The sequence below is a fragment of the Podarcis liolepis genome (assembly GCF_965112155.1).
Source record: "Podarcis liolepis genome assembly, chromosome: 2".
Taxonomy (NCBI): domain Eukaryota; kingdom Metazoa; phylum Chordata; class Lepidosauria; order Squamata; family Lacertidae; genus Podarcis; species Podarcis liolepis.
In genome coordinates this window covers 14,790,663-14,815,002 of record NC_139555.1, presented here as the reverse complement: position 1 = coordinate 14,815,002, position 24,340 = coordinate 14,790,663, and the positions used below count along the sequence as shown (strand labels likewise).

General features: G+C 48.9%; 4 protein-coding genes across 7 annotated transcripts in view; all 4 read left to right on the top strand.

Annotated features, from left to right (window-relative positions):
- The window catches only part of TIMELESS (timeless circadian regulator), a 62,947-nt gene extending 60,555 nt beyond the window's left edge, over window positions 1-2,392 (top strand). For all 3 annotated transcript variants that reach the window (XR_014522590.1, XM_083489854.1, XM_083489855.1), the window contains exon 30: window positions 1,373-2,392. Coding sequence is in view for 2 of the 3 variants with exons in the window: in XM_083489854.1 (XP_083345980.1) it covers window positions 1,373-1,449 (77 nt within the window). In the remaining variant the exon portion in view is untranslated. The remainder of the gene's footprint in view (window positions 1-1,372) is intronic.
- A 2,378-nt stretch (window positions 2,393-4,770) lies between these two features.
- LOC310700539 (apolipoprotein F-like) lies at window positions 4,771-9,899 on the top strand. The gene is made up of 2 exons (XM_083490376.1): window positions 4,771-5,002; window positions 7,611-9,899. Exon 2 carries the CDS (start codon window positions 7,619-7,621, stop codon window positions 8,723-8,725), a length of 1,107 nt encoding a protein of 368 aa, XP_083346502.1. The 5' UTR covers window positions 4,771-5,002; window positions 7,611-7,618; the 3' UTR covers window positions 8,726-9,899.
- Window positions 9,900-10,946: 1,047 nt separating this feature from the next.
- APOF (apolipoprotein F) lies at window positions 10,947-13,610 on the top strand. The gene is made up of 2 exons (XM_083490375.1): window positions 10,947-11,021; window positions 12,433-13,610. The coding sequence occupies exon 2, from the start codon at window positions 12,441-12,443 to the stop codon at window positions 13,545-13,547; it is 1,107 nt and encodes a 368-aa protein (XP_083346501.1). The 5' UTR covers window positions 10,947-11,021; window positions 12,433-12,440; the 3' UTR covers window positions 13,548-13,610.
- Window positions 13,611-20,588: 6,978 nt separating this feature from the next.
- The window catches only part of STAT2 (signal transducer and activator of transcription 2), a 44,052-nt gene continuing 40,300 nt past the window's right edge, over window positions 20,589-24,340 (top strand). The window contains exon 1 of one of the 2 annotated variants that reach the window (XM_083489944.1): window positions 20,589-20,704. The gene's annotated coding sequence lies outside the window, so the exon portion shown is untranslated. Of the gene's footprint in view, window positions 20,705-21,575; window positions 21,596-24,340 lie in introns of those variants that run through there. The other variant, XM_083489945.1, reaches the window with a different exon arrangement.

Here is a 24,340-nt window from a genome sequence, read left to right as displayed (position 1 = left end):
GAGCAAAAAATACGGTACTCCCCACCGCCACCCACCGCTCTTTCCAGGAACAGGTCCATGCTTAAAAGCTTTGTGGCCGAGCGGTTTTTCTCCCCGCAAAACCCACTCTTTAGCGCTCAGTCACAGCATACGTCAATTCGTGTTTTCTGCAGAGTGCCATTTGCACTGATCGAGCTTTAAAGGGCAGGTTTTTCAGGGAAATCTCCCGGGCCAAAAAAACCACACTAAAAAGTGCTCAGATGCAGAGCTTTCCAGGCACCATGACCTGTGTGCTTTAGAGAGTGGAGGAAAAGCAATGTGGATACGACCTCAGCTGACGCCGTCTATATTGACTTCCAAACATTTACTGAAGGCTTCTCTTTGCTTCCGGCCTTATGCAGACAATTAAGGGGGAGGGAAATCTGTAATAGTCAAACTGGTGGTCTGTGTTAATTTTTGTGGTGTTTCTAAATTAACTGTAGCCCGCTTTGCTGTTGTGTTTTTAATGAAATTGCAGTATACAAATATTTTAATAAATAAAATGAACAATATCCAAAAGGCTGTGGGTTCCCCATCCCTCATGCAAAGGCTTCTGTGAACTCAAAGTACCTGCCCACGAAGGAAGCTGCCTACCTTGTCTGCATTCACCTGGTCAGCATCGAGGAGCAAGGGAATAGGTGCCCTATTTCTGCTGCAGATGTTGACTGTATTTCCTCACCCCCTTAGTAAGACTGTCATTGTTTTATGTTTCCACGAATTAAAATCAATTGAACAACAATAGAGTAGCAACCCCCCCTTCACCCAATTGAGAAAAATAGGGGAGTGGGGGAGGGCAGAGGCGTCAGTAGGCTACTCGAACAACCAGCAAGATATGCTGAGAGATAAGAGAGACAAAGGGCTCTTGATAGAAGTTGGGGCAATGGTCTACAGAAGAAAGGCAGTGCTGTGATTAGATCATTCCATCCTTCCTTCGCAGTACAGAGAGGGCAGCAGAAATTACCAGCCACCCCCTGCCCAAAGAGGCTGCCCGCTGCCTTTATGCATGAGTCACTGCTTTGAGTCTCCTCCTAATCACGAGGCATGTCAAGAATCCTCAGCTTATCAGGACTTCAGAAACCCAGCCAAGAATACATTACTGAGGTTCGATTGGGGGGCAGGAGCGGCAGAAAGGATGTTCATTATTCGGTAATGGATAGCAGTGAGAGCAGCTTCTAATGCTCTCTCTCTGTGTGTTTATCCTTCAGCTTCTTTCCCAGAATGCTGAATAATTCCCACTTTGCTTCTGAAGCAACTTTCTGCAAAAATCTGATTAAGTCACATCACGGCTTTTTCCATCGCCACTTTATCCCTTGCTCTCCTAAGATCGCACTGTATTTTATCTTTGGCACCGCAGGGTCCAGTGATGAGGACGAGCCGCAGCCTGCTGGCAAAAGGAAGTGCCGGCGAATTGAAGAGGAGGAAGAAGATTGAAGGAGTCCCCGACCCCCCGGCCCAGTTCAGACCAGTTACACCCACTGCCAGCTCTGGAGCTGCAAGAACCACCTCGGGCAGAGGGGTCCTCGATGGAGCAGCCTGGAAAGAATCTCTCTCTTTCTCTTCCCCAGCCCCGGTCTCCCAGTCTTGGTGCACAACACTTCATAGTTTTTGGGAATGGGATGCAGGCAGACTGAACATGTGAATGAGGCCTGATAGAGAACGGATGCAGGGAAAAGAAATGGGAGACCTGCCTGAGGAGGGAAGAGGAGAATGGGCTTTCTGCCCTGCTCTGTTACAGGATACAACAGACGTTGAAGCTGGTACAGGAAGAAGCTTCACTTTAAACTGTTCTGTAACCATTTGTAGCTTATGACACCTGTGACACGGGGCGTTTGTTCTGAGTGATGTCTGCTGAGAGCCAGCAAAAGCCACCCTGACAAGACTGACCTGCCAGGCAGAAACGAGGCATGTTGGCTCTTTGAATCTTAAGGCTACTTGGCTTTTGGATTTGTCACCAAAACACGACCTCATCCCTGTGCTCAAGTCTCACATTGCCTTATAATACATGCGCATTGCCTTCTGTCTCCATTGCGCCTTGGCACCTACCCCCTTGATATTCCTTCTTCAAAAATGTACTGGAATCACATAAGACTCGTTTGACGTTGGGTGTCAAGAGTTGAATTGTTTGGGGAGGGTGGGGTTCAAAAGCAAAGATGTGCTCCTGTGCTGAATTTTGCTCCCAGGTTATTGTTCTCATCACCAGCTGCTTCAGTTTTCCTTGCCGACAGCTATTGACTTTGTTGCTTGGGCTGTTCCAGGCAGAGGCAACGTCAGAGATGTATAAGGGTTGCTTCTCATTCATGGCAGAAGGGCGGGAATGTTAGCACGTTACTTGTGTGCTTGTGTTGTGTTTTCATAATAAAAATCGCCCAACCAACCCTTGGCTGACTAGCTCTAAAGAAATCCAACGTTTTGAAAGTTCTTCTGCCTTGTTTTACATGGCTGCTGGAAAATGCAAGAGCTTCTTGGAGGGAAGAGGATGAGGGCTTTGTAATGGTTTCTGTGCATTGACTTTCCTTAAAAAGGAGGAGGAAAGCAATAGTAATCCTGCTTTTAGCAATTGCTGGTTTTTCTGTAATTTGAGTATTCCCACATTTGCACATGGGCACTAGCTCTATATGTTTGCACCAAGCCTGATTTGTAACCCAGGCCCTGGGATGGGGAACCTGGTGCACTCCAGATGTGGTTTGTCTCCAGCTGCCATCAACCCCACACAGGAATGGTAAAAGTAAAGGGAGCCCTGACCATTAGGTCCAGTCGCAGAAGACTCTGTGGTTGCGGCGCTCATCTCGCTTTATTGGCCGAGGGAGCCGGCGTACAGCTTCCGGGTCATGTGGCCAGCATGACTAAGCCGCTTCTGGCGAACCAGAGCAGCGCACAGAAATGCCGTTTACCTTCCCGCCGGAGCGGTACCTATTTATCTACTTGCACTTTGATGTGCTTTCGAACTGCTAGGTTGGCAGGAGCAGGGACTGAGCAACAGGAGCTCACCCCGTCGCGGGGATTCGAACCGCCAACCTTCTGATCGGCAAGCCCTAGGCTCTGTGGTATAACCCACAGCGCCACCCGCCTCCCTACACAAGAATGGACTCATCCACAATTCTGCGCACCCCACTGCTTTCCCCCGAGAAATCTTACTGAATCGGAGCAAAATGTCAGCTGGTTTTTCTGCAAATTGAGGTTCACTCCAATTCAGCCTGGGTTTTCCCAGGGGAAAATACGAGGCAAGTGGACCCTGTGCTTTCTAGGCATGGAACAAGTGTGGACAGGCCCTGTGACAATGTAGTCCAATATCTGGAGAGAAACAGGGTCCCCAGCCTAAACTTTAGAGAGCAATTGCTGGGAATTGCGAGTGGGGAGACTCTTGTTGGCACTCATGACCCGTGTTGTGAGCTGCCTGGGGTTTTCTGGTTGGCCACTCTTGAGAACAAGGTGCTGGACCAGATCGATCTTGGGTCTGATCCAGAACATAAGTGCAACAGGTATTCCCAGCAACTGGTATTCAGGGACGGTCTGCTTCTCACTCCAGAAAACACGGCCAGCAGCCAGCAATAGCCATGCTCTCCATAAATTTACCCTAATCCTCTGTTGGGACCAGTCTAGCTGGTGGCCATCACTGCATATTCTGGGAGGCATTTCCATTGATTTAACTACGTGCAGCATAAAGAGTTGCTTTTCGCTGTGTGCCCTGAATCGGCATTCAGCTTCACACCATGCGCAACTTTATAGAACCCTTGTCATGTCTGCCCTTAGTCCTTTCCAAACTCGAAATCCCCAGATGTAACCGTTGCTCGTTAAGTGAATAGCTCCAGCCCCTTGATCATTTTGGTTGCAAAGGACTTCTTCAGGAATTTCCAGCTCAAAGTAGCTGCTGAATCAAAGCCAGAGAACTGCAGCAGAAACCAAAATGAGTTGAGGACGAATACTTCTGTGCCCCTTGATAACGAATTAACTTGATAATGGAGCAGAGTGTTGCAATGGGGTCGGCTGATAAGACCCCAGAATATAGATATATAAGCACTGGGGGAACGACTCTGCATTCTCTGCCACCTTGGTAATTATACGCTTGTGCCTCTTCTCCAAACAGGTAAGCTGCTCCATTCTGGTGGATGGGCAGGGGCCAGCATGCTATGGGGGAAATAGATTTTAGGAGACTTGTAGAGGAGCAAACTTAAGAGCTTCAGTTTGAAGATGAGGGCCAGGATAGTATGTTAGGCTAGCAGGGAGGCCCCTTATGTTTCTAGAATGAGGATCAGCATCTGGAGAAAATAAAAATCTTGGCATGTATAATGTGGCTGTTCACTAGAAGCAGCTCGGATGCTGTGACATTGACCAGATCTCTAGGAGTTCCTTGTGCAAGCAAACTTGGCTGCTTGCAATTCATGGCTGACTCAGCTGCTTTTATGAGATTGTGTTTCCTAAGTGCCGTCACCAAAGGGAAAAGCCACTGCTTTGTCATAACCTTTCCCCCCAGTGAAGAACCCTGATTGCTATTGTTTTAAGCAGCTTTGACAGTGCCGTATGGAACTCTGACCTATAATAATAATAATAATAATAATAATAATAATAATAATAAATAAATTTTATTTATATCCCGCCCTCCCCAGCCGAAGCCGGGCTCAGGGTGGCTAACAACAATCAAATAATCCCACATTCTAAAAACATTCCATTATAAAATTAATTAAAATCAAATTGATGGCAACCGTTAAGCAAAATTCTGTGCAGATTGCCAGAGGAGGGAGACTGTGCCCTGACCAAAAGCCTGGTGGAACAGCTCTGTCTTGCAGGCCCTGCGGAAAGATGTCAGGTCCCGCAGGGCCCTAGTTTCTTGTGACAGAGCGTTCCACCAGATTGGAGCCGCAGCCGAGAAAGCCCTGGCTCTAGTTGAGGCCAGCCTAACCTCTCTGTGGCCTGGGACCTTCAGGGTGTTTTTGTTTGAAGACCGTAAGTTCCTCTGTGGGACATACCAGGAGAGGCGGTCCCGTAGGTACGAGGGTCCTAGGCCGTATAGGGCTTTAAAGGTTAAAACCAGCCTTCAGAATATAACTATTTATTTTATTTTTAATGCTTGCTTGTTCATTTTTTCGTCTCCCACCATCTCTTGACCTAGATCTTGAGGGTTTGCACAAGGAATGGGGAATCTGAGGGCCTCTGGTTGTTCCTGGACTACAATTCCTAGCATCCCCAGCCATTGGCCACAGCATCTGGGGCTAACAGGAGTTGAGAGTTCAACAACAACTAGACAGCCACAAGTTCACTTGCCGTGATTTTCCTCTGCTCTTGGTTTTTGCAGGAGGCACATGACAGGCAAGCTGTTTTTTCTGCCTCCTCCCCTTCTGAAAACATTCTGCTGCTTTCACACTTGGAAATAGCAGCTACTGTAGAAAAGTAGGTGAGTGGGTGGGATGTCACTGGCAGACCCTCCAAGTGTCCCTATTCTCCAGGGACAGTCTCAGATTTACAGAAGCCATCCCGGTTTCTGATTTGATCTCTGAATGTCCTGCTATTCCTTAGGACCTCCCTATTTTCATGGGAGAAATGTTGGAGGGTATAGAGTTATGCAACCCCCGAGCCAAGGAGATAACTATATAACCTTTAGAAAACATCTGGAGGCAGCGCTGTATAGGGAAGATTTTTTTCCAACGTTTTCCAATGTTTTTATATGTGTATAAATAGTAAACTTACTACAGTGGTACCTCGGGTTAAGTACTTAATTCATTCAAGAGGTCCATTCTTAACCTGAAACTGTTCTTAACCTGAAGCACCACTTTAGCTAATGGGGCCTCCTGCTGCTGCCGCACTGCCCAAGCACGATTTCTGTTCTCATCCTGAAGCAAAGTTCTTAACCTGAGGTACTATTTTTGGGTTAGTGGAGTCTGTAACCTGAAGTGTATGTAACCTGAGGTACCACTGTACATAGATAAAGGTAAAGGGACCCCTCACCATCAGGTCCAGTCGTGGCAGACTCTGGGGTTGCGGCGCTCATCTCGCTTTATTGGCCGAGGGAGCCGGCGTACAGCTTCTGGGTCATGTATCCAATATGACTAAACCGCTTCTGGCGAACCAGAACAGCGCACGGAAACGCCGTTTACCTTCCCGCCGGAGCGGTACCTATTTATCTACTTGCACTTTGACATGCTTTCGAACTGCTAGGTTGGCAGGAGCAGGGACCGAGCAACGGGAGCTCACCCCGTCGCGGGGATTCAAACCGCCGACCTTCTGATTGGCAAGTCCTAGGCTCTGTGGTTTAACCCACAGCGCCACCCACGTCCTGCAAAACGTACTACATAGGACATCCCTATTTTCATCAGAGAAATCTTGGGAGGGTATGGACTGGAAGAAATGGTTCCGGCCTCCTGTTCTTAAAGCCACCACCTTCCAGCCAAAACGTGCTCCCGATGAAGGGCTGAATGATACATTTAAAGCACATGACGTCCCCCAGAGAATCCTGGGATCTAGTCCACTCAGTTGTGGCTCTAACACCTTTAATAAACTACAGCTCCCATAATTCTTTGGCAGAAGCCATGTGCTTTCAACATATGGAGTGCGTGTGACCCTTGTTTCAAGCAGGAGACTAAAGGCTTTCTATTGGCTCATAGAAAGGCCCTGTGTGGGATTACTCATCAGCAGAGTACGTGTTCCCCCAAGATCTCTGTCTAGACCTGACAAAGAACACTGGTTGAGGTTAATTCCCTCTTAAGGGGAAGGCTGACTTTCACTTCATCCAAAAAGAAGTGAAGGAAGCACTCATTCTGGGGCACCGAGTCCAAACTGCAGCAGCTTTTCCTAGGGCACATTCTTCACAGAAAGCAGCTGCAAGCAGAGGTTTTTTTAGGAAGCCACTCTGACTTGAGCAAACACAAGCTCCTAACGCCCTCGCATGCAGTCTTAACTCTGGCTGCTGCCACTGCTGCGAGGGCACAGTCCCAGCATTCATCGAAAGCACGATGATAACTGCTTTAAACAGTGATGGCTTCCCCTGAAGAATCCTGGGAGATGTAGTTTCTTGAGGGTGCTGGGAGACCCCTATTCCCCTTCCAGAACTATAGTTTACAGAGTGGTTTAAGAGTCCGTTCCTCTTCCCAGAGTTACTCCGGTAACTCTGAGGGGAATAGGGGTCTCCTAACAACCCTAGCCCATGTACTTACAAGTCTGCAGTCCCCAGTCAGTCTAAACCACTGAGCCTCTTGGGCTTGCCGATCAGAAGGTTGGCGGTTCGAATCCCCGTAACGGAGTGAACTCCCGTTGCTCTGTCCCACCTCCTGCCAACCTAGCAGTTTGAAAGCATGCCAGTGCAAGTAGATAAATAGGTACCGCTGCGGCGGGAAGGTAAACAGTGTTTCCGTGTGCTCTGGTTTTTATCACGGTGTTCCGTTGTGCCAGAAGTGGTTTAGTCCTGCTGGCCACGTGACCCAGAAAAGCTGTCTGTGGACAAACACCGGCTCCCTCAGCCTGAAAAGCAAGATGAGCGCCACAACCCCATAGTCGCCTTTGACTGGACTTTACCTTTACCTTTTTACCTACCCAATGTCACGCTCCTCCATACAGATTCCCAAGTAAGAGCTAGATACTCTTCTGTCTCCTCCTTTCAACAGGACTTCCAATGAATCTATCCAACATGTACCTGCCCTCACTGCCTCCCAAGGCCTTCTTGACTTTCGTCGGCTTCCTGCTCCTGTGCCATGAATCAGAAGTGCACTTGCTGTCCATGGCGAATGCCAGGGAGAAGGCTTCTGAAGACCACCCACTGACCTCTGCCTCCCCCTCTGTTCCTCTCCGCATCTTCCTGAGCTCCATCTCCCCCCAATCCCCCCAGTTGCCCCAAAAAGGGGTTTCCTGCGAGGACTTGATGCCTGAAGCCCTGGACGGTTTTGCTGATGTGCCTGAGCTCTCCCAGACCCTCATCCGAGCTGCCTTAGTGCTGGCCCTGCAACGGGCTGGCTGTAGCCGGCATGCGGAGACCCTCGTTTTGCACCTCTACGAGGAGCTAGGACAGGTAGATTCGGACGACCTCCTGTTTGCAATGGCCGGGACTCTGAACACCACTCATTCCCCCGGTCAGAGGACGAGCAGCGTCGCCTTGCAATTCAACTTGGACCAGCTTGCGCAAACGCCAGTCCATCACTGCCGAGGTCTGTTGCCGGTGAACGGATCCCTCCTGTACGGCAAGGCACACAAAGTCTACCGGGGTTTTCCGGCGGCTTCCAAAGCCTGCCACCGCCTAGGGGATTCCTGTGCCGGAGTGGCCTCCAGCGACAGCAGCAGCTTCTACGTGGTGGAAAGAAAGGGCAGCTACTTCCTGCCCCGCCATGGCGCCACCTCCTGGCTCCACCAGTGCCGCAGGCTTGGAAGAGGCCGCCGTTCCACCGCGGAGTACTGCGACAATGAGACCGAGGAGAAAATCTACCTTATCCTGGACTGGATTCCTTGGGTCGGCGCCTTTTATAGCTTTGCCACCAGCGTGTACTTTGCAAAGCTGAACTGCATGGAACTGGCGCATCAGCGTGCTATGAGCTGCGCCATAGACTTAGGCCATGATTTTCTGCTCTTTGCGACTGGAGGGGCCAGCGGCGTTCTTGGCATGGGGATTTATGCAGGGCTAAAGCCAGGCTTGAAGACGGCTGTGCGTGCCATGCTGAAGTATTTGAGAGAGGAGGTGCACACTTTTCCTGTCCCTTCCAACTACTCCGGTCCAGTCACCACCTTCTAGCTCCTCCATAACTGTTCCTAGCCCAGAGGAAGCGACTCTCGTGAACTCTCCATCGCCTAGAGAACACAGGTGTTTTTTGGGGTGGCGGAAACAGAGGATCCTTATTTGCTTGCTTTTGTCTGCTAGAAGTGCTAATTCAAAGTGCTGATTTTGAAATTATTAGAAAGGCCTGGGATAAGACATATCTGAAAGCAATGTGGAAAATGATTGTTGCTTTAAAAAAAACTGAAGTTATGATATTGAGTTGTACAGGAATTGTTGGACTTATTGAATAAAAGACTTTGCTCCTGTACATGAGAGTGGATCCCAGGCCAAGACCAGCCATCCCTAGAGAAGGAAGAAGCCTCCGGCAAAGAAGATGAAGAAGACTGGCAAACTAAACTATTGAACTATTTAGGTTAATTTAGTTGATGTAGAATCCAAGACAGAAAGAGGACTTTGATTATTAAAAAAGATTTGATGCTCGTCTTTTAAGCTTCGTATATATACTTTTAAGTTAGTATAACTTTTGAAACTCACTTGTATTAAGATGAACAAGGTTTAAAAATTGGACTATTAAGATTAAAAGATTTTTAATCATAATATTAAACAATAATTCTCCAAAACATCTGAATCGAGAGAGACTTGACTGTGAATGCTCTGTATCAGTGTCTGAATGCATTGGTTTTACTGGTTGAGGCTAATAAATTGTGCTTGAATTTTAGGAAAGCAAGATGCTATTTGGGTGGGTGGTCTGGGAAACAGTCAAGTTACCTGTTCTGGATTGGGGTTGCACTTCCTCTGAAGGTGCTGCTTCTTCTTTGGCAATCCCTCGTAGCCGAGTAAGATTGTCTTCCATGAACAAGGTTTTAACAGTGAGTCCATAAGTGAGGCCAATTCTGGATCCACACGTCCTTCCACACTGGCGACATAGGTTTCCGGGCAGGAGTTGATCATAGTGAGGGTTTGCCAAGCATGCCTTCCTCTTAGCACGTTTCTCCCTTGCGTCCTGAGTTTGAGCTTCAGCGTCCAAAGTTCGTCCTCAAAGTCCATGACGCCTTTGGAAAAGGTTGTTGTCCAATTGGAGTGCTCACAGGCCAGTGTTTCCCAGTTGTCAGTGCTTATACTACATTTTTAAAGATTTGCCCTGTCTTTAAATCTCTTTTGTTGACGTTATGTAGTTAGGCATTGTAGTATGAATGAATTTTGTTCTGTATTCTTTGTTTTATAGAATATATATAATAATGTTATGTTACTAAGCAAATTTAATAAAAAATTAAAAAAAATAAAAATCTCTTTTGTTGACCACCAGGATTACACTGTCCATTTTTAAGTTCAGAATGGAGTAGTTGCTTTGGAAGACGATAATCAGGCATCCGCACAACATGACCAGTCCAATGAAGTTGATGTTGAAGAATCATTGCTTTAACACTGATGATCTTTGCTTCTTCCAGTACACTGGCCTGTCTTCCCAAATGATGTGTAAAAAAATTCGGAGACGCCATTAATGGAATCTTTTGAGGAGTTGGAGATGGCGTTTATAAGTGATTTATAGGTGGGCCACTTATGAACGCCATCTGAAAGAAGCAGCTGCATAGCTTGAGGATACTTCTGGATCTATCTGTCATCCATAGTGCCCTTGATGGCAAGGAGTGGCTTACGTGGGTGGCGCTGTGGGTTAAACCACAGAGCCTAGGACTTGCTGATCAGAAGGTTGGCGGTTCGAATCCCCGCGACGGGGTGAGCTCCCGTTGCTCGGTCCCTGCTCCTGCCAACCTAGCAGTTTGAAAGCACGTCAAAGTGCAAGCAGATAAATAGGTACCGCTCCGGCGAGAAGGTAAACAGCGTTTCTGTGCGCTGCTCCGGTTCGCCAGAAGAGGCTTAATCATGCTGGCTACATGACCCAGAAGCTGTACGCCGGCTCCCTCGGCCAATAAAGCGAGATGAGCGCCGCAACCCCAGAGTCGGTCACGACTGGACCTAATGGTCAGGGGTCCCTTTACCTTCACCTTTAAAAGGACATAGCTCCAGCTCTTTGAGTGTGTCGGTTGCAAAGGACTTCCCCTGTGTTCTGTTCTCAGGAATCCCTACTAAAATAACCTGCTGAATCAACGCAGGGAATGCTGCATCAGAAAGAAAAAATATTAGTTGTCAGTGACCCTTGCAAAGATGCCAGAACTTGATAGTGAAGCCGTGTGTTGCAATGAGGTCTGCTGATAAGACTGACCAACCAGGGTAGAGATCTATAGCACTGGGGCAAAAGGCTCCAGCTTCCCACCTAGATTCTCTATACGCTTGTGCCTCCTCTGCAGAAAAGGTAAGCTGCTCCTTCCTGGTGGCAGGCGAGTGGGTGGGAAAAGGCTGGCGTGGGGGGAAAGGTTTTAAGGGACTTGCAGAGGAGCAAACCAGGGTTTCATTCTGGAGACAAGGTAGCAGGACAGAGTGCTAGGCTGATAGGATTAGCACCTGACATTGCATTGCATTCCTTTATTTCATTTCTGTTCCACCCTTTCTCCCAAAGGAGCCCAATATCAAATATGGTCTTGAAAGACCTACATTGGCTCCCTGTACATTTCCAAGCACAATTCAAAGTCCCAAAACATCTGGAGGCCTGCCTTAATTGGATCAAATGGCATTTCAGGTTTTCTCTGTATCGACGTTTGCTCCGATTGAGAGGCAAAGAGCGGTTTTCCCTGTGGAAAGGAGCAGGGCAAGGAGAAATCTGCTGGGACCTGTGCTTTCTAGGCATGAAACATGGATGAGCCCATAAAAGCACCCCCCCCCAAATGCTCCTTTATTCATTCTCTCCCTCCCCCACCGTTTCTGGTTCTGGGTATTGAAAGTTTGCACCAAGGATGGAGCAACTGTTGGTGGACTACAGTTCCACTAGCCACGGCAGCTGGGGCTGATGGAAGTTTGGAGTTTCAACAACATCTGGGCAGCCACCAGCTCCCTTTCCCTGATTTTCCTCTGCTCTGTTTTCCCAGGAGGCAGATGATAGGCAAGCTGTTTTTTCCGGCCTCCTCCCCTTCTGAAAACATTCTGCTGCTTTCAGTCTTGGAAAGAGCAGCAAATGAAAAATGACAAGCAAGTGGGTGGGTGAGCTGCCACTGGGAGAAAGGGTTTCAGCCTCCTGTTCTTAAAACCGCCTTCTTTCAGCCAAACAATGTGCTCCTGATGAAGGGAGGAAGCACTTCTGGTATCCAGGGACAGCTCTTGGTCCTATCTGTATCAGACTTTTAAAGCGTGTGACTTTTCCCAAAGAATCCTGGGAACTGTAGTAGAGTAGAGTAGAGTAGTTTGGATTTGATCTCCCGCTTTATCACTACCCGAAGGAGTCTCAAAGCGGCTCACAATCTCCTTTCCCTTCCTCCCCCACAACAAACACTGTGAGGTGAGTGGGACTGAGAGACTTCAGAGAAGTATGACTAGTGCAAGGTCACCCAGCAGTTGCATGTGGAAGAGCGGGGAATCGATCCCGGTTCACCAGATTACGAGACTACTGCTCCTAACCACTACACCACACTGGCTCCCTGTACTGTAGCAGACCTGCAGCTCCCAGCAGCCTTAACAAGCCACAGCTAATGTGATTTAAAGCTATGTTAATTAAAGGTGTGGTGTTCCTGTGCCCCTGGAACCTGATCCAAAGGGCTTTGGAGCTCAGGGCCCCTAGACCATCTCATAAAAATATGAGAGCCAGATGTTTCTCAGTTTCCTCCTTTCAACAGGGCTTCCAATGAATCTGTCCAACATGTATCGGCCCTCGCTGCCTCCCAAGGCCTTCTTGACTTTCTTTGGCTTCCTGCTCCTATGCCATGGATCGGAAGGGCGCTTGCTGCCCATGACGAAGCCCAGGGAGAAGGCTTCTGAAGACCACCCACTGACCTCTGACTCCACCTCTGTTCCTCTCCGCATCTTCCTGAGCTCCATCTCCCCCCAGTCCCCCCAGTTGCCCCGAAAAGGGGTTTCCTGCGAGGACTTGATGCCTGAAGCCCTGGACGGTTTTGCTGATGTGCCTGAGCTCTCCCAGACCCTCATCCGAGCTGCCTTAGTGCTGGCCCTGCAACGGGCTGGCTGTAGCCAGCATGCGGAAACCCTCATCCTGCGCCTCTACAAGGAGTTGGGACAGACGGATACGGATGACCTCCTGTTTGCGATGGCCGGGACTCTGAACACCACTCGCTCCCCTGGTCAGAGGAAGAGCAGCACTGCCTTGAGGGGCTTCTTGAACCTGCAGGCGCAAACACCGGTCCGGCACTGCCAGGATCTGGTGCCGGTGAACGGATCCTTCCTGCATGGCAAAGAATACAGAGTCTACCGGGGCTTTGGGATGGCTTCCAGAGCCTGTTACCGCCTATGGGATTCTTGTGCCGGAGTATCCTCTAATGGCAGCAGTTTGTTCCATGTGGTGGCACGAGAGGGTAGCTATCTCTTGCCCCAGCGTGGTGCCTACACCTGGCTCCGTAAGTGCCACGGGCCTCCAAGAAGCCGACGTTCCACCCCGGACAACTGTACTAGTGAGACGGAGCAAAAAGTCCATGCAGTCGTGAACTGGATTCCTGGAGTCAGCACCGCCTACAACCTTGGAACCACCATTTACTTTGTGGCCAAGGACTGCAAGGAGCTGGCAGAGGAACGTGGTATAGATACCCTTGTAGATGTCAGCCAGGATACACTGCTCGCAGTGACAGGCGGGGCAGGCAGCGTTTGGGGGATGGGGATTTCTGCAGCTCTAAAGCCGGCGGTCCGAAGCGGTGTGCATTCTTTGATACGCTACTTCCGAGAGAAGGAAGAGCCTTATCCTGTCCCCTCCAATCTCTCAGGCCCCGCCATCGTCATCTAGTTGCAACAAAGCGCCTTCTCTTCTCAATCAAGCATTTCTTGCTATAAAATTGTATGATCAGTCTGTTATTTGTAGCATGCTTTTGCATACTAGATATTGTAATAAACAAAATCTGCCCTTATTCCCTTATGGGGGACACAAGAGCCCTTATAGAGTCCTTTGTAGGTTCTCCATCAGTAGGAGAAGATAACAGAGGCCAACCAGAGAACATTGAGAAGCAAAGCAGCTCGTAAGCCTGATCTTTATTGAACTGTTGCAACAGGGCGCTCCCCTCACACGCAGGAAAGGAGGAGGACCCAGAACCAAGGTGTGCCTGCCCTTATATAAACATTTTAAATTCCCTACCCTGGAGCTCAATACCACCCCTCCATACATCATACATACATCACAGAAGGAGCGTAACCCAAGACCACACCCCACAAACATCATACCTACACCACAGAAAAGGTGGTCTACAACAGAAATTTGAATTCTTAATCCATTCTAGAAGTCTGTTCCAAAACCAAAGCGTTCCAAAACCAAGGGGCGCTTCCCCATAGAAAGTAATGGATTCATCCTTTTAAACACAACCCCTAAAACAGCAATTTAACATGAATTTTTCTATCTGACGAGACCACTGATCCATAAAATGAAAGCAATTATCAATGTACTGCAGTCACACAATCAATCAATCAATCAGTAGCTGAACTGGGCGCCACACGGTCACAAAAACAAAACAAAAAAGAGCCGCAGAAACAAAAACGCAAAATAAATAGCAAAAACAGACAGATCTCAGTGTAACACTCAAAACGGAAGTGCGACACTCAAAACGGAGCATGTTCGGCTTCCGAAAAAAGTTCTCAAACTTACTTCCGGGTTTGCAGTGTTTGGGTTCCAAGTTGTTTGAGTACCAAGGCGTTTGAGAACCAAGGTACCACTGTATCTAGTATTTGGGCATAGAGTTTTTGCATCTTGCAGTGGGTCTTATGGAGACTTTTAGGAGGGGTTGGCATTAATGCCCGAGGAGATTTTTTGAGCACCAGATACATTTGTTTCGTATTGATTTCCTCCTTCATTTCTTCTTGTCTGCCTTGCATCTCATAATGCAGTCCCTTCTTGCAAGCTTTCTCCCTCCCTCCCGCATTTGCTTGTTTCCCTTTCCTCGTTCCCTGCAAAAATAATTGCAAATCTTTGTGCTTATTCTACCCATTTAGAACAGGCGTTTGATAACATTTGCAATCTGGAAATGCGGTGCTTGCTTCCTGCAACACGCTTCTTCCACCCTTCAGCCGCCCAGAATCGCCTGCACTCAAAGCGTGTGGGAATTGCTATCAGAATGATGCGCCACCACGCTAATTTCGATTGTGGTTTGGAGAAGGCCATTGTCATCGCTCCCATTTCTGGTCAAATGTCACCCTCGGCAGATGCAGTGGGTGGGTGTGCAGTTATGCAAATATATAAGAATTGGAAATAAACGGTCGAAGGTCGCCTATAGATGAACCACTCTAGCCAGAATTGTTCCCTCTTATTTCCGATGTTCAGGCTATGAGTGCCGTCGTGTGAGGAGCGGAAATGGCACCACCCACACATAAGATAGAGTTATCTGAAAGCTTGGGTTTGGGGGGAACTCCCAAGATTTGCAGCACTAATGAATACTGTATGCTCAGAGATCGCAGCATACTATGAAATGCGGGAACCTACTAGGGTGGCTGGATTCCTGAACAAGGTGCACTCCAGGGTGCAAGATTATTGTTGAAGGTTCCACTGACATTTATCTTCTTTTTAAAAAACGGGTTGGTGCTTCTGGGTTTCCCCTTAAAGCAGCCTTAGATGTTGCTGGACTACAAGTCCCATCATGCCTAGCTAGGAGGACCAGAGGCCAGGGATTATGAGAGTTGTAGTCCACCTGAGAGGGATGCGGGTGGCGCTATGGATTAAACCACAGAGTCTAGGACTTGCTGATCAGAAGGTCGGTGGTTCGAATCCCCACAATGGGGTGAGCTCCCATTGCTCGGTCCCAGCTCCTGCCAACCTAGCAGTTCAAAAGCACGTCAAAGTGAAAGTAGATAAATAGGTACCGCTCCAGTGGGAAGGTAAATGGCGTTTCCGTGCACTGCTCTGGTTTGCCAGAAGCAGCTTAATCATGCTGGCCACATGACTCGGAAGCTGTACACTGGCTCCCTCGGCCAGTAAAGCAAGATGAGCGCCGCAACCCCAGAGTCGGTCACGACTGGACCTAATGGTCAGGGGTCCCTTTACCTTTCTTTACCTTATGGTCTTTACAGGCACATGGGATCACAAATGTCAAACAACCCTCTGCACATGGCCCATCGATGAAGGCTGCTTTAAGCATTAAGTTCACATGCAGCCCAGGCACGTTCTAGAGCAGGAGTGGGGTGGGGCCTTTTTGGATCTTTATCTGCCCCCCACCCCCCACCCCGTGGGACAACAATGATAGGTGGATAGAGCAATCAGCTGGTGTAAACAATCAGAGGGCGTTTCCAGTCCTCTTGTTGGCACTTTATGCTCTCAGACTTGGGACAAAGGAGGAAGAACATGAACCAATTTGAAACCACCAGCCTGTTAAAACCATTTCCAGCAGTGGCTCAAGCCCAACTGCCTGTGAAAACTTTGGAACCACTCCCTTTGCTCAAATTCAGCTTTTACTCTTAATATACTCAGAGGAGCCTTACATTTGGCGTTTCTTCACATGTTCTACTATGTCGCTATGAAAGAATATGAAGCAATTGCTTTGGGTAGCAGATACAGTGGTACCTCAGGTTAAGTACTTAATTCGTTCCAGAGGTCCGTACTTAACCTGAAACTGTTCTTAACCTGAAGCACCACTTTAGCTAATGGGGCCTCCTGCTGCTGCCGCGCCGCCGGAGCCCGATTTCTGTTCTCATCCTGAAGCAAAGTTCTTAACCTGAAGCACTATTTCTGGGTTAGCGGAGTCTGTAACCTGAAGCATATGTAACCTGAAGCGTATGTAACCTGAGGTACCACTGTACTGGTCTTGGCGGTGAGCAACCTCAAGCTTTGTCTTGTTTAGAAGACAATGGGGGGGGGGGGACGTTTGCCTTTGTTTCAGATGCACGCTGCATGTAGAAAGGAAGAGGGGATTTACACTCCCAAATAAGCTTTGGACCACTGCAAATCATACAACCACATGCCCATGAAACTAGATAGCGCTGAGTTGCGTCTGACCCAACACTTGTTCTTCAACCTTCAGCCATTGAACAAAAGCTGACTCACGCATGCATGTTCAGTGGTTGATAACCGCAGTGTCATGTGGTGGCTTACACTTGTGATTGGATTGTCAGAGATAAAACACCACAGGCAGAAATAACTTATCTCCACAGGTCAGTACTTTTCAGTGGGCTCAGTAGACTACTGCAATGCGTTATATACATGGAGGTGCTTCTGAACTGAACATGATTTGGAAACTTTAGCTGGAGCGTAATTCAGCAGCCAGGTTGTTTACCAGGGCAAAATGGCATGAGACTCTAACACTAGTCCTGGTCTGACTGCAATGGCTGCCAATCAGTTTTCAATTCAAACTGCTGGTTTTGAAGCAGTTACAGTTTTGAATGAGATACAGTGGTGCCTCGCAAGACGAAAAGAATCCGTTCTGTGATTCTCTTCGTCTAGCGTTTTTTTTGTCTTGCGAAGCAAGCCCATTGACGGATTAGCGGCTTAGCGCTATTAGCGGCTTTTAGCGGCTTATCGGATCAGCTGATAAGCGGCTTAGCGGCTTAGAAAAAGGGGGGGAGGGAAAAAACCCCGCAGGAACTCGCAAGACATTTTCGTCTTGCGAAGCAAGCCCATAGGAGATTCGTTTTGCGAAGCACCTCCAAAACGGAACTCTTTCGTCTAGCGAATTTTTCGTCTTGTGAGGCATTCGTCTTGCAGGGCACCACTGTACAGTGGTACCTCTGGTTACGAACTTAATTTGTTCTGGAGGTCCGTTCTTAACCTGAAACCGTTCTTAACTTGAGGCACCACTTTAGCTAATGGGGCCTCTTGCCGCCACTGCACAATTTCTGTTCTCATCCTGAGGTAAAGTTCTTAACCCGAGGTACTATTTCTGGGTTAGCGGAGTCTGTAATCCAGAGTGTTTGTAACCCGAGGTACCACTGTACAGCCTTCAGCGAGGACAGGCCTTTTCTGTGGTGTCTCGCTGTTTGTGGAATGCTCTCCCCAGGGAAGCTTGCCTGGAACCAGGAGTACCAACTTGAATAAAACAGTTGGGGGGGGGGCAGATAAGCCCTAACCTGTACAATTGATCCCAAGACACACACCATTTAAATGGCAATTCCCAGCAACTGGAGTGGGGGGGGCGCCCCCTTCAAATATTCTATGGGGGGGCGGAGGCACATCTCTGTCCCTAGGAGTGGGCTCCAATGCCTGGCACCATCAACATATAGAATCATAGAGTTGGAAGGGACCCGGAGGATCATTCTAGTCCAGCCCCCTGCAATGCAAGAATATACAAGTTGTCCCATACAGGGATCGAACCTGCAACCTTGGCATCATCGGCACCACGCTCTAACCCAGTGTTTCCCAACCACTGTTCCGCGGCACACTAGTGTGCCGCGAGATGTTGCCTGGTGTGCCGCGGGAAAAGTTAAAAAATTCGAAAGATTTTTTTTTTTTAAAGTCAAATTTTCGATTGGGGCGCCGTCACTAGATGACCCCTGGGGTTCCCTCCCTCCCTCCCGCTCTGCGCCTCCCTCCTCCTCCTCCTCCTCCGGGGAGGCCCTTCCTGGCTCTCGGCCAAGGCTTGGCGGCTGCCACTCACTCACTCGCTCGCCCACCCGTCCCTCCATCCCTGCACCCGGCCTCTCCCCCTCCGTCCCCGGCGCGGGGGCTGCCGGGATCCGTAGTCCCCTCGCCCTTGGGCTCCGCGCCCGCGCGGGGTGCGCAAACTACGTTTCCCAGCGTGGCCTGGCGGGCCGGGCGTTTTGTTTGAAGCGCTCTTCTCCCGGCCATGGAATGAGCGCAGTGGCGGCGGCCGGGCGGGCAGGGGCTCTTCCGCGCAGACCCCGCGCAGCCTGCCTGCGCCCCCGCGGAGATCGGGCGGCAGGATGGAGCCCGGGGATCCCCGCGGAGGCGGAGCGGCGGAGGCGGAGGCTGCCCCCCAGGTAGGGCTGCGTCGGGGGGTTTTTATTTTTGCAATGCTGCATCCGCGCTGGAGGGGACGCATCGGACCGCGGGGAGACCGCTTGGCAGGCGTGCAAGGCAATGCATGCGTGCAGGCGTTGCATGGAGTGCAGTGCAATGCAATGGCAACGCGGCGCCCTGCATGCATGCATGCAACTTCCACCGGCGCTCCGGACTTGGCAGGTGAGGGGGGTCCCCAGTGGGCAGCAGAGAGAGCCGGGAGGGCGAAGGGGAGCCGGGGGGAGCAGCGCTGCTCCCCGAGCCGAGCCCGGGGGGAAACTTCGGCATCGTTGCGCCGGGTGTTGGAAGCAGAGGCTGGCGGGGGCCCCTCACCTGCAAAAACTGGTTGCCTCTCATATATTTCGTGCATTGCATTCATCGCCCGCTTTCTCCTCCAAGGAGCTCCCGGGGGCGCGCGTGGTTCTCCCCGTGTTATCCTCGCAACAACAGCCCTGCGAGGTGGGTCAGGCGAGTGGCCCAAGGGAGCACCCAGGGATTGTCCTGGCCAGGTGGGGTGATTTGAACCCTGCTCTCTGCCCGGTCTTCGTCCTCATTTAGCCCCCACATGTGCATGACTGTGCATGACTGAGGTTTTCCCCCCTCGTCTTGGCTATGGTGTGAGTCTGTGCTGTTAATTAATGGGGTTCTGCCTTCGGAGAAGATGAGCCAGCCCTCAAGGAGGTGATTATGTAATTTGCTAGCAATTCATGTCCCTCCCGGCGTGACGCTGCGTGCTGACGTCACGGGGCTGTAATGGTGGTGTGCCTCGAGATTTTTTTCATGAAACAAGTTTGCCTTTGCCCAAAAAAGGTTGGGAAACACTGCTCTAACCAACTGAGCTATCCAAGCAGCTAGCTGGAGAGGGGCTAAGCAAAAACATTCCTCTTCAATCAGGTCTTTGGCCGATTCAACAAAGCTATGCCTTTCAAAAGTGGGTGGGGTTTTTATTAATGCATCTCTCTTCCCCTTTTAGGCTTTAATTATCTGTGGGGGTAGGGATGCAGGTGGCGCTGTGGGTTAAACCACTGAGCCTAGGACTTGCCATCAGAAGGTCGGCAGTTCGAATCCCCGCGATGGGGTGAGCTCCCATTGCTCGGTCCCTGCTCCTGCCAACCTAGCAGTTCAAAAGCACGTCAAAGTGCAAGTAGATAAATAGGTACCGCTCCGGCGGGAAGGTAAACGGCGTTTCTGGGCACTGCTCTGGTTTGCCAGAAGCAGCTTAGTCATGCTGGCTACATGACCCGGAAGCTGTACACCGGCTCCCTCGGCCAATAAAGCGAGATGAGCGCCGCAACCCCAGAGTCGGCCACGACTGGACCTAATGGTCAGGTGTCCCTTTACCTTTTTATCTGTGGGGGTGTATTGCTCGCTTGTTCGTCTGGTTGTAAGACGGACCCTAATCCTGTGGAAAGCTATCTAGTTAGATTTCAATTTGATCCTGACTTCTTTTTAGGAGGTAATTTAATTATTGTTTGATTTTTAAACCAATGTTAATATATTTGATGTTAGCCGCCCTGAGCCTAGTCTTGGCCGGGGAGAGCGGTATATAAATAAAAGTTTATTATTATTATTATTGGGTTGCCCTGGGCAAGTTGAAGGACTAATATAATTAACTAAAGAATTAATTTATTTTTTAAAAAATTAGGAGTTATTAAACAACTGCATAGAAACCGGCCAATGCCGAACCCACGTGCCAACTAAGGCTGGTGGGCGGGCCGGCGTGGCTTTCCAGGGCTCAATCTCCGCCCCCGTCGCTGACGTCATTCCTGGGAAATCGAAATTCTCGGCGGCTCTTCCTCCTTCGTGTCGCCCCTCCCTCCGTAGCTAAGGGCTGCTGGGGCTCTTCGTCCAATCGCGCAGAGCGGTGGGCGGAGCAGCGCCCTATGCCCCGCCCACCTCCCTTCCAAGCCGCCGCTTCCTCCAGCGCCAGGGAGGGAGGCGCTCCCTGGAATTGCAAGCTGCGAAATAACATTTCTCCAAGGCGGCTGAGCGCCGGGTCTTGCGGTTTTGCACCGGTAGGAGAAATGTATGGGTACCAGGCTGGGGGTGGGGGGCGCAGAGGGCCCGGATGTGTTGCGTGTTAGGGGGGGAAGGAGTCGCAGAGCACACCTGGACAGGTGGATCTGTTGATCTGCCAGGTGGATCTGGAGATCTTGGGATCTGTTTCCGCTTTGGCAGAAGATCGCGGCTCTCTCAGATACCTGCACTGATTGCAGTAGGTCGGCAAGGATTTCTGGCTTCCAATTGCTTCACAGTAGGAATCGCAACCACGACGACACCCCGCCCCAAATGCATTATATTGCTGCGAAGTCCGGAAAAATAATAATAAAAGCTTGTGGATCTATAACCACGGGGCGATGAGCTCCGTTCGCTCCCGGAATTCAACAGATAAACCCCTGAGCTCGGGATTTTTAAGTTGCAAGCACGGTATCTGAAGGTATAGGGAAGTTTGTTTTAAGGTGTCATGTTTTATGTATGTATGTCTGTGGCTTTTCCTGAGACCCCGCATTTCTGAGACCCTAAACCATTGCAGAAGCCTTAGGTAAAGGTACCCCTGACCATTAGGTCCAGTCGTGGCTGACTCTGGGGTTGTGGCACTCATCTCGCTTTATTGGCCGAGGGAGCCGGCGTACAGCTTCCAGGTCATGTGGCCAGCATGACATGGTGAACCAGAGCAGCGCACGGAAACACCGTTTACCTTCCCGCCAGAGCGGTACCTATTTATCTACTTGCACTTTGACATGCTTTCGAACTGCTAGGTTGGCAGGAGCAGGGACCGTGCAGCGGGAGCTCACCCCGTTGCAGGGATTCGAATCGCCGACCTTCTGATCGGCAAGTCCTACGCTCTTCGCATCCCTTCGCAGAAGTCTCAGAACACAACAAAACAAAAACGCCTTGACCAGAAGGTACCGTAACTTCAGGAAGCTCAGGGAAGGGGAGTTTCCTTGCACCCCAATCTCGCATTGTTCAGGAAACTGCACCCCAGGCTCTGGAGAGTGTTTTACCTGGGGTCACGCAGGTGGTCCTGGCGAGGCGGAAAATGGATGGGAAAGTCCTCTTTGAAAACTTGCTTTGTTTTAGGATTCCAGTCAAGGGCAGGTAGCATCTTCAACTAAGTTCTATTTCCGGAGGGGGTGGTCTGCCCCAGGGCCCCCTTGTTGAACTTTACGGCTCCCTTGACCAATAAAGCGAGATGAGCACCACATCCCCAAAGTCGGCCACGACTGGGGTCCCTTTACCTTTAAACCCTATATCATGCAGATAGCCCGGAACCCCTGGAATCTCGCACCACTCAGCGATTGGGATGGCGTGCAACAACAATAACGTATTTTGCTCACTTTCTTCCTTCAACATGTCCTCTGGTACTTTCACTTCAGAGGAAGGAGACCTTTCTTCTTGGCTGCCTTCCTTCTTGCTTGCCCGGAGTTGCTGGCATGGCTCGTGGCCAGGGAAGAAAAGCGAGGAAGGAAAACTGGGCAGGCGGTGGCACTGAGGCAAACTGATGAGTCCTGTTCCACCGTTTGAGAAACAGCATTTTTAGATTTATGGGTCAAGTGGGCTGTGGTTGCTCCGCTTGTTCTGTGAAAAACCCTGGGTTTTGGTGCTTCCAGGCTTGTTGTTGCAAGCAGGTAATTTTTTTTTCTTAATTGGTAGGGTTTTCTTCCAGAATAATTTGTTGTTGTTTAGTTGTTTAGTCGTGTCCGACTCTTCATGACCCCCTGGACCAGAGCACGCCAGGCACTCCTGTCTTCCACTGCCTCCCACAGTTTGGTCAAACTCATGCTGGTAGCTTCAAGAACACTGTCCAACCATCTTGTCTTCTGTCGTCCCCTTCTCCTTGTGCCCTCCATCTTTCCCAACATCAGGGTCTTTTCCAGGGAGTCTTCTCTTCTCATGAGGTGGCCAAAGTATTGGAGCCTCAGCTTCAGGATTTGTCCTTCCAGTGAGCACTCAGGGTTGATTTCCTTCAGAATGGATAGGTTTAATCTTATTGCAGTCCATGGGACTCTCAAGAGTCTCCTCCAGCACCATAATTCAAAAGCATCAATTCTTTGGCTATCAGCCTTCTTTATGGTCCAGCTCTGGATGAAATCAGGGTTGGGTGGCCAGGGGACTGGAAGAATAATGCCGTCCTGTCTTCCTCCCTACCCCCATTGCTTGGCATTTTTTCTCCTTGGTTTCACATCTCCTTTTAGTTTTTGACTCTGAAAACTGGCAGAGTTGCTTAAATCTCATGGTAACAGACTTTTGTAACTGAGCATAACTCAGTTACGATTTCTGATTCAGAGGTCAAATTGGAGTCTTTTTTTAATGTTAGCATTTTATTGTCGCTGTTTTTATTGCTGAAGGGAAAATTGTACAGCCAAGAATTAAAAAGAAATAGTCATAGTGCACTATTGCATCCATTATTTGTGAATTGCTCAGATTAAAATAATTTAACAGATTGCATGTTAAACTGTACAAGTATAAAGATAAAAATATATAGTAAGAAATTGAAATATACAAAACGCTTGCATCACGTTCTTCTAGCACAGGGGTCAGAAATCTTTTTCAGCAGGGGGCCGGTCCACTGTCCCTCAGACCTTGTGGGGGGCTAGACTATATTTGGGGGGGGGGGGATGAACGAATTCCTGTGCCCCACAAATAATCCAGAGATGTATTTAAAATAAAAGCACATGTTCTACTCATGTAAAAACATGCTGATTCCCGGATCGTCTGCGGGCCGGATTGAGAAGGTGATTGGGACGGTTCTGGCCCCCAGACCTTAGTTTGTCTACCCATGTCCTAGCGTAATGGAAGAACAACAATAAAATGCTTACAGTTTGGTGTAAAGATAAAAAAAAATTATATGTCCCCTAAAAGCAAATTATGATTATTACAATCTATTACCTACCTTTACCCATGGGCCTTAGGGCAGCTTACAATAATTAAAACACAACGAACAACTTAAAATTACAGAAATAAAGTGGGTCTTTAAAATATGCATCTCAGGTGTCAAAAGCCAGGGGAAAGAAGTGTGTCATCATTCACCAAAAGCTGTACAGTCATACCTTTGATCCCAAATACCTTGTGAGTCGAACGTTTTGGCTCCCAAATGCCTCAAACCCAGAAGTGGGTGTTCCAGTTTGCAGGCATTCTTTGGAACCCGAATGTCCGACACGGGTTCCGTGGCTTCTGATTTGCTGAAGGAGCTTCCGTAATATTTACAACCACATGGTTTCATTTTTGGAATAATAAATTTCCAGAGTAGTTTTTACAGTTAGATAAAAAATGACTTATTTGGTTATACTATTAGAAATACATAGACAGGTAATTATGAAATTATTGTGAGTTTTAATAAGTTAACTGTTTATATCTGGACAACTTTTTTGCTGTACTTTATTGGAAGGAGAAAAATAATCATTTCCTTTATAACAATTTAAACAATTTATTTAACAAAAACAATAACATTATAGCATATGTATCCATGTTTGTTAACTGATGGTTTAAACTGATGGTTTGTTAAATGGTTTAAAAAACACACACACAGCTTAGGCTGAGTTTCAGCACACATGAAAAACTTAAAACAAATCCTTATTTCCTGATGAGTGGCCGTTGGACTATAATGTAACTTAAATAGAAAACTATCTTTAGAAAGATTTTTTCCTCCA